Genomic DNA, 9,517 nt, shown 5'->3' with positions numbered 1-9,517 from the left:
CACGTCTGGAGCCTGTGCTCTGCAACAAGAGAGGCCGCGATAGTGAGAGGCCCGCGCACCGCGATGAAAAGTGGCCCCCACTTGCCGCAACTAGAGAAAGCCCTCGCACAGAAACGAAGACCCAACACAGCCATAAATAAATAAATAAATAAAATAAAAATTAAAAAAAAAAAAAGAAAAGAAATGGAAAATATAAACAGATCTATAACTAGTAAGGAGACTGAATTAGTAATCAATACATTCTATTAACGTGGAGTATTACCATTGATTGACATTATTCAACAATAAAAAAAGGAATGAAGGACTAACACATTACACAACATGGATGAACCTTGAAAACACTATGTTTAGTGAAAGAAACCAGACACAAAGGCCACATATTGTATTATTACATTTATATATTAATAAAATGTCCAGAATAGGCAAATCCATAGAGACAGAAAGGATAGTAGTGTTTGCCAAGGGATGCTGGGGGGAGTGGAAAATGAGAACTGACCACTAACAGGCATGGGGTTTATTTTTGGAGAGATGAAAATGTTCTGGAATTAGACAGTGGTAATGGTTGCATAACCTCATCAATTTACTAAAAACCACTGAACTGCATACTTTAAATTGGTGAAATTAATGGTAGGTGAATTACATCTCAACAAAAAGGGAGAGGGAATCAGTCAAAGTGGTTATATAGGGTTATAGTAACATTAGACAATGTGGATCTCAAAGCAAAAAATATTACCAGGGGTAAAGAAGGTCATTTCATGTTGATAAAGGAATCAATTATCAACGGAACATAAAAATCCTAAATATTTATTCATGTATTAACATAGCTTCAAAATACATGAAGCAAAACATGTTAGAACTGCAAGAGGGAAAGAGACAAATCCATAATTATTTTCAAAAATTTCAATACCCCTCTCTCAATAGCTGATAGAACTTAATAGATAGTAGGCAAGGATATTATAGGTTTAATCTGAATTGACTGACATTTACAGAACACTACACCCAACAATAGCAGAATACATCTTCTTCTCCAGTGTACACCGAACATTTACAAAGACAGATCATACTCTGAGCCATTAAACAAGTCTCAATAAAATTCAAATGATTAAAGTCATACAAAGTATGCTCTCTGACCACAATGTAATTAAATTAGGAATCTAACACAAAGATCTCAGGAAAATCCCCAAACATGTAGAAATTAAATAACCCAGTTCTAAATAACCCATTAGTCAAAGAAAAAAATCAAAAGGGAAATTGGGAAGTATTAAACACAACATGTCAAAAGGCATGACAGAAAAATCCATGGTAGCCTGGGGATGGGGGATCAGAGGCGAGAGGGATTACAAAGGGACATGAGAAAAATTTCAGGGGTGATGAATATATTCACTATTTTGATTTGGTGATGGTTTATACATGGTTATATACATAGGTCGAAACTTACCAAACTATACACTTGAAATGTGTGCATATCAGTTGTATGTCAATTACACATACATCAATAAAGCCGTTAGTAGTGTACATGGTGTATAACCATTTGTATGAAACAAATACACACACTAAACACCATATATACAGAGACTATATCTGAAAAGACATATTAGAAAATGATAAAAGTGCTGGATTTTTTTTTTTTTTTTTTTTTTTTTTTTTTTTTTGGCCACATCCCGCAGCATGTGGGCTCTTAGTTCTGACCAAGGATCAAATCCGTGTCCCCTGTAGTGGAAGTGCGGAGTCTTAACCACTGGACCACCAGGGAAGTCCCAAGTGCTGGCTTTTTACAAAGGAACTAGGGGATTAGAAAAAAGTGATGGGAAGGAAACTGACCAATTACAGATACCTACTGTATTGTTTGAATTATTTACCACATGTATGTTTCACTTTCTCATAAAAAGTAAAATAAAATTTCCAAAAAAGAATTTTTCACACATTTTGAATGAAGAACTGAGATGAAGAGCCATAACAAACGTTTCTTGAGTAGAAGATGGATCTTGAGGGCAGAAATCAACCCCCTCAAGCCATACCAACAGGTGAGGAAGAGGTTCCTAGCCTGGGATTCCCAAAGGCTGCCATGCAGGTCAGTGGAAGGGGTCAAAAGGAGATCATAGCCAGACACACAATAAAAGCCTCAGCATATCCTAATATACACAGTCTGTTTCAGAAGCAAAATCTTTCAATGATTACTCTCATTTGTTAAGATTTTACTATGGGGGCTTCCCTGGTGGCACAGTGGTTAAGAATCCGCCTGCCAATGCAGGGGACACGGGTTCGAACCCTGTTCCGGGAAGATCCCTCGTGCCGCAGAGCAACTAAGCCCGTGCACCACAACTACTGAGCCTGCACTCTAGAGTCCACGAGCCGCAACTACTGAAGCCCGTGCGCCTAGAGCCCGTGCTCCGCAACAAGAGAAGCCACTGCAAGCCCACGCACCGCAACGAAGAGTAGCCCCCGCTCGCTGCAACTAGAGAAAGCCCACGCACAGCAACGAAGAGTAGCCCCCGCTCGCTGCAACTAGAGAAAGCCCACGCACAGCAACGAGGACCCAACACAGCCAAAAATAAATAAATAAAATAAATAAAAATTTAAAAAAAAAAGATTTTACTATGTTCCATAGACAGTGCTAAATTCTTTACAAGTATAATCTCACTGAACTCCATATGAGATAAGCATTTTATTATTATCCCCATGTCACAGGAGAAAATCAAGGCACACAAGAATAATAAAGTAACTACTCAAGTTCACACAACTCTGAAGCAATTGAGTGGGGAATTCAACCAAAGTCCTTCTGACTCCAAATATTCTACACTACCATCTTTTGGATTTTTTTTCATGATCCCCACAGAATGACATAATCTTGGTAGTGAATGGGCCAAAAATGACTCCTCAGAGCCTACTATAAGGTAATGATGCTTTCTAAACTCCAAGTGCTGTCAGACCTGAAGGTAAAGAATGAACTGACAGGCTAAAAAAGGGGTCCATGAGGGAAATTCTCAGGTAAAATATGAGAATAAAGTGAGGAGACAGGCAGCTAAGTCAATGATATCAAACCAAAATGTTAGAAAGATCTAGAGCAGTTTTGGCTAAGCAAATGGTTCTCTCCACCTTCGCCTCCCCTTCAGTCTCTAATTCCTAGGGTACATGGGAGAAAACCAGAGAGATTTTCTGGTGTCCACAGTAGAAATCGGGGTGGGAAACACTTAATCCAGAAACTGCAGGGAAAATCTCAGAGACATTAACCAAGGCAAAAATGAAGTAAAAGTAGATAAAAAGGGAACACTTTAGTTTAGGTAAATTTAATGACTGTAAAAGCTGTTCACAAAGGAGCAAAGAAATGTATTTTCCATTTCATAGAAAGTTGCTTCACCATTTGCAGCTTGTCTCCAAAGCTTCGTTACCTCTTTCATTAGTGACCAGTCATATCTCTCTTCCTGCTGGGAAGGAATGAGAGGCCAACCACTCAGGTCAGCAATATGCTGCAGAGTCCTTCAGAGTGGTCCTGCAGAGGACATGTCCTTTAAGTGTCTGAGAGCTGGCGGAGGTGATCTGAAAGAAAACCAATCAGAAGAAGGCAAGGTAACCAGGACTGAACTACAGGGACTTAATGTGAATCGTCCAGAGGAGAGGCCACCAAAAGGAATCTAATGGAGATAACAGGCCAGCAGAGACTGCATGGTTCCTCTGTGCCCCCAATCCTTGGAGGAAGGGACATTTGATACAATGCTAATGCATATAATTTAAGGAGTCCAAAATAGGTAATTCCCAAACAGCCACTTCTCCCTTTTCTCTTGGGAGATGGCTCCTCCCCAGAGACAACCATAAGGTTCAGGTGTGAGCTGCCTATCACAGACCCTGCCCCTCCTAATCCCAGAGGTAACCTGTGATCCAGGCTGTACCAGTCAAATTCCTCCTTAAGATATTTATGGCCAATATTTGGTGAGAAAGGCTCTCTTTTTTCTCTAATTGAGAGCTGAAAGCATGTGACCCCCAAAATTACCAGGGGCCTCATTTCTGACTATAAGAATGAGTCAGTCCATTAGTAAATATTTATTTAGTGCTTACTGTGTTCTAGGAATTGTCCTAGGTGCTACAGATATCAAGAAGAACAAAACAGATGTTTTTCCTACCCTCAAAGTAGCTTTCAAGAGAAGACAGAGAATATATAAACAAACAAATGAAAATTATTTCAGGCACTAAAAAGTGCTATGAAGATAAAATGAGCTAATGTAAACAGTGAAAAAAGCAAGGCAGAGGGAAGCTTCTTTCAGCACTACAGTGGGCCTCTCAAGGAGGTGACATTTAAGAGAACTTGAAGGTTTAAAAGTAGGCAGCCAGGCAAAAATCAAGAGCCTCCTAAGCAACACAGCATGTGCACAGAACCTGACACTGGAACTAGGTCTGAGGGGCAAAAAGGAGGTCACCAAGACTAGAGGAAAGAGAATAAAAAGAGTACAGGGGACATGAGGTTGGAAAGGTAGCTGGGGAAGATCATAAAAGGCCATGGACACCCTGCATTTTATGCTGGCTCCAATGAGAAACCACTGCAGGGCTTAAGCAGATGAGTGAGTGATCTGATTTAGAAAGGTCACACTGACTGCTATGGGGCAGAACGACTAGAGGAGGGCAAGAATGGAAACAGGAATATGAAGCCTCTGAAATTCTCAGGTACTGTTGGTGGGAGTGTAAACTGGTACAACCATTTTGGCTATTTCTATTATATACACCCTGTTACACAGCAATTCCAAACCATATACCCTATAGAAATGAATATATACTTGCACTAAAACACAGGCATAGTCGTAGCAATTCTATTCATAATAGCTACAAACTGGAAACAACCAAAATGGCCAAAACATAAATTGTGGTATATTCATATAATATGGATAAATATAATCATGGATGAATTGCACAATATCCATGCATCAAAAATATACACTGTATTAGAGCAATTATACTCCAATAAAGATGTTAAATATATATATATATATATATATATATATATATATATATATATATATATATATACACTGTATGATTCAATTTTATATCAAAAACAAGCAAAACTGAACTATGGTATTAGAAATTAGGATGCAGGGGAAAAGAGTAACTGGTAGGAACATGACAGGGGTTTGGGGAGTTCTGAAAATATTTTGTTTCTTAATTCAGGTGGTATTCACATGGGTAGGGTCACTTTGTGATGATTCATCAAGTAGTACACTTGTGAGCAATTTTCTACATTTATGATATGCTTCAATAAATAATTCATTTTCAAAATACAGAAACAGAAAACCCGTGAGGAGGCTGCTCTAATCTCCCAACCAAGAAATGATGACGGCTTAGAGAAGGAGAGAAACGGTCAGGTCCAAGATACATCCCACAGGTAGAGCCGTAACAGATGAACTACTGATGGGGAGTACAGGAAAGTAAGTATCTAGGATGATTCCTATATTTTTGGTTTGAGCAACTGAGTGGTGCCATTTGCTGAGATGGAGGAGGCTTGAAAAGAAGAAAACTGCAGGAAAGTGGGAAGAATTCATTCTATTTCGGCCACATTAAGTTTAGGATGCAAGAAAGAAAGGAGACAAATGCAAATCTGGAGAGGAAGTGAAGGAATGGAAGCAAAAAGCACAAGGAGCAGCGTGACAGAAGACGCAGACGCTTCCTACACAGTCCCACATGAGCAGATAGCGTGGGCAGGCGGAGATGTGAGTGAGCTGGTGGAAATACTGATGAGACAATGAGATTTCACCTAATTGTATCGATTTTCTCTATGAAATATGAGGCAAAGAAATCAGCTGAGACTAGGATTTAGATAAGTGAGCGAAGATTTAGGGAGAATGAGAGTGGAAAAGTTATTTTACTGGGGAAATACAGTAGGATTAGGATTTCAGCGCCATTCATTTGAGTTTTATGGCATGAATGTGAACTGAGTACAGTTGGTTTATGCGAAGAGACTGTTATTTGTCCCCCAACAGTTCTCCCGTTCTTCCTCAGTAACTCCTCAGAACTCCCGATTTTTAACTGGGCACATCGTCATTCAGAATGAAGACCACACTTCTCAGCTTCTTTGCAGCCTGGCATGGTGTGTTACCATGGCGGAAATAGTACGTGCAACTTCTGCAAACTGTCCTAAAAGGAAGAGGGCAAGTCCTTCACCTTTCTTCTTCCTGCTTCCTACTAGCTAGGACATGGCTGCTGGAACAGCCATCTTGAATCATAAGGTGACCTTGAGAATGGAGGCAAACACAGCAGAGCAAAAGACAGAAGGAGCCTAGACCCTTGGTGATCATGGAGCCATCACAATCACCAGTCCTGGACCTTCTATATCTAGATTTTTATGACAAAGAGAACTCCTACCTTATTTAAGCCACTGTATTTTGAGTTTTCAATCACCATCATCTGACCTAATCTATGTAATAGAGATTAACTGTGTGCTCTTCCCCAACAATGTTCAGCTGCTAGGGTGCAGCTGCAGAGTAAGCAGATAATCACTTTCACCAAGGTTGGAGTTTAGCCAAATAAGCACCATAGAAGAAAGGGAGACAAGAAAATGAAATTTATGAGGAAATGGTTCTAGCACAGCCCGGGGACTCTAAGTGGAGAAAGATGAGAAAAGTGACAGAAAGATCTAACAGACCCCTGGTTCCACATCTTCTCCATTCTGATCCTTTCACTAAATCTTACTTGTGGGGTTTATGTCACTTCGGAACAAAAAAAGAGTCCCAAGTATCACCTTTCTATCTTTCTTGACAAATGGAATTTTTCCATTTTACAAAAGAATATCATACTAACATTACAACCCATACCACCAAACTCATCTTGCAAATAACCCTTATCTATAGTAGAAATAGGAAGAGGTATGAAAAAGCAAATGAAAATCAAAGAAGCAAACATTCAGAAGACAAAGAAGAAAACAAGACAGTGTCAAAAAGAAAGAATGAACAAGTAGAAAAACCTATGAGAGACTGTTTCCAGATCAATCACGTTGCTGCCTAGTAGGAATAACTCCATTTAGGAAATCTCTAGGTAATGCTGAAAGTAAGACAATCTCCAGTCAGGACAAGGCCAGAAAGGAATGGGATCATCAAGTCCCCAACCTGCAAAATCATTGTTTATGTCAGATGGACAGAACAGAAAAGTTCTGAGCGCTGGTAAAATTTCCAGGCCAATCTACAGAAGTTACATGCCAGGAGAATGAGCCTCCCTCAGCTGCACACCATGAACCATGGCTCCCATGACTCCAGAGGGAGGTGACGGAAGAGCAAGGACAGAAAGCAGAGGAGAGAGTAAGGCACTAAGGAACACGGTGGAGGATATAACACTGAACAACATCAGCAGAAGCATCACCCTCTCGCCACATCTCTCTTGTGCAGATGCTTCAAAGCTCAGTGTTGGAAAAGTGGTCTTGCTCCTGCCCACCTCATCAGTATGTGTCCTGCCAGTCTCTGGCTCTGGGGCAAAGTGGACATGAGGAAAAAAAGGAAGATGGCAGTACCAGACCTCTGGTAGTGTAGGAAGAAAAAGAAGAAGGAAGAAACTCATGAACGAGGGAAGAAAGGAGGAATATCCTCAGTGAAACGGGGAGAGGAAGAAAGGGAAAATCCCACAGCCATTCAACTAGACCTGTTAGTCCAGGGAAGGGATGCAGGAAACTGGAGCACATGTAAGTTAGGGATGCCTGGAGCATTAGAGACCTTGAAGGGCATGCTGATCTCTGACAGAGAGAACTATCAACTCACTTAAAATCACTTACACTTCCTGGCCTCTCTGCAGCAGGAAACTACTTGCCACTATGTATTCCAACCTCACCAAATTCCCAGAAAGAACCCTTTCAGGGCAGGAGAGAAGAAAAACAGAAAGCCTAGTTTGGAGCAGTCTAAAATCCAATTCAAGTGCCCTTTCATTGGTCAGGTTGAGAGAGATATTTATTTTACTAAAGAATTTCTCCAGGAAAAATTTTCATTCCCCCAAATTATCCAATCCAACACCCACTTCACAGTGCAAGTCAACGGTGCAAAAGGACATCCTTACCTTCACCAGCACATAGTCCCCAGGCTGAGCTTGGACCCTGAGCCCAGAGTTAGTGACATCCTCCATCTCTACATCAGGAAAGATCACCTTAAGGTTTCCATCATTCCGGCCATACAGGTCAGTGGCAGAGCGTTTACTGAGCTGCAAAAGAACAGAGGAGAGGTTATGAATCTGTCACAATCATCAGTTCTTGGTCTCAGAACCCCAGGGGTCTGACCCATAGAGCATTTCTTTTTTTCTTTTTTTTTTAAAATTAATTATTTATTTATTTTTGGCTGCGTTGGGTCTTTGCTGCTACACGTGGGCTTTCTCTAGTTGCGGCGAGTGGGGTCTACTCTTCGTTGCGGTGGGCTTCTCATTGTGGTGGCTTCTCTTGCTGCAGAGCATGGGCTCTAGACGCACGGGCTTCAGTAGTTGTGGCTCGCGGGCTCTAGAGCGCAGGCTCAGTAGTTGTGGCGCACGGCCTTAGTTGCTCCGCAGCATGTGGGATCTTCCAGGACCAGGGCTCGAACCCATGTCCCCTGCACTGGCATGCGGATTCTTAACCACTGTGCCACCAGGGAAGTCCCCATAGAGCATTTCTTAACCAAGGAATCACAAGACTAAGTGCTTTACTGCTGCTTCACCAACAAGGGCAGTAAATAGCACACAGCAGAAGCTCAATAAAATTTTCTGACAATATCATATATGATTCAATCAACGAGTCTTTGATTACAAAATTACCTTTTGCGGGAATGGACTTCCAACAGGCCTGATGCCAAGGACATATGGGTGATACACTTGGCAAAAGGGCTCTCACTTCACGGAGTCTCATAGTAATCACTCAGGAATGTTCTGGGGTTGTCTGGCCTGCGTTACTTGTCTCAATGAATAGGCAGACTGGAAGCCAGAGTCTCCATCACAACGTGCAAAAGACTGGGCCAGGAGAATACTAAAACCAGTATGATGGTATTAATTTCCAGAACATACCCAAGTCTTTCTCCTCCAATCATGAGGAAGTGACAAAAAACAAATTTATCCTCAGGCCTTAAATACCAGGAAACTGGACAAAAATATATGAGACACCTATTTTCAGATATTGGACAACAGATTTGCAAAACTATGATCCCCAAGAGAAGGAAAACAAATGGGGTGAGCCCTTCAATCGCCCCTGCATTCTACCAGAAGACACGTGCCAGACCAGAGAATGCAAAGCAGGGAGGGAGATCTCAAGGCAGAGCATGGTGGTTCTCTCTGAATTGAGGAAAGTTGGATCAAAGTCCAGGGAGCCTGCAATAGCTGGAAATTGTGGAGCAAGTTCAAGAGAGGAGGGAGCTAAGCAGAAAAAGAGCTGTAGAAATGTGCATAGCGGCCCCCTGAGTCTTTGCTGAATAATAATACATCCCTGTGTGAAGCAAAAATCCATGATGTCAGACAAAGAAAGTAACCTGGGAACTGTCAGCTGGTTAGCTCCCAGATCTCACAAAGGGCTAGGAATCATCTGACCTACCACCAA

General features: G+C 41.3%; 1 protein-coding gene and 1 long non-coding RNA gene across 3 annotated transcripts in view; both read right to left on the bottom strand.

Moving 5' to 3' along the window:
* Positions 1 to 788: 788 nt before the first annotated feature.
* LOC309646199 overlaps positions 789 to 9,517 on the bottom strand; it is a 166,215-nt gene continuing 157,486 nt past the window's right edge. The window contains exon 2 of the long non-coding RNA XR_014255211.1: positions 789 to 2,361. This is a non-coding gene — a long non-coding RNA (uncharacterized lncRNA). The remainder of the gene's footprint in view (positions 2,362 to 9,517) is intronic.
* Positions 3,272 to 9,517, bottom strand: part of CDK5RAP1 (CDK5RAP1 mitochondrial tRNA methylthiotransferase) — a 38,537-nt gene continuing 32,291 nt past the window's right edge. For both annotated transcript variants that reach the window (XM_082432181.1, XM_082432182.1), the window contains exons 14-15: positions 8,023 to 8,163; positions 3,272 to 3,537 (exon numbers count right to left, since the gene is read on the bottom strand). In XM_082432181.1, the coding sequence (XP_082288307.1) occupies positions 3,457 to 3,537; positions 8,023 to 8,163 (222 nt within the window). In that variant the 3' untranslated portion in view covers positions 3,272 to 3,456. The remainder of the gene's footprint in view (positions 3,538 to 8,022; positions 8,164 to 9,517) is intronic.

This window comes from Balaenoptera physalus (genome assembly GCF_965194825.1).
Source record: "Balaenoptera physalus genome assembly, chromosome: 16".
Lineage (NCBI taxonomy): Eukaryota > Metazoa > Chordata > Mammalia > Artiodactyla > Balaenopteridae > Balaenoptera > Balaenoptera physalus.
Note: the sequence above shows the minus strand (reverse complement) of the source record. Positions and strands in the feature narration are given on the sequence as shown.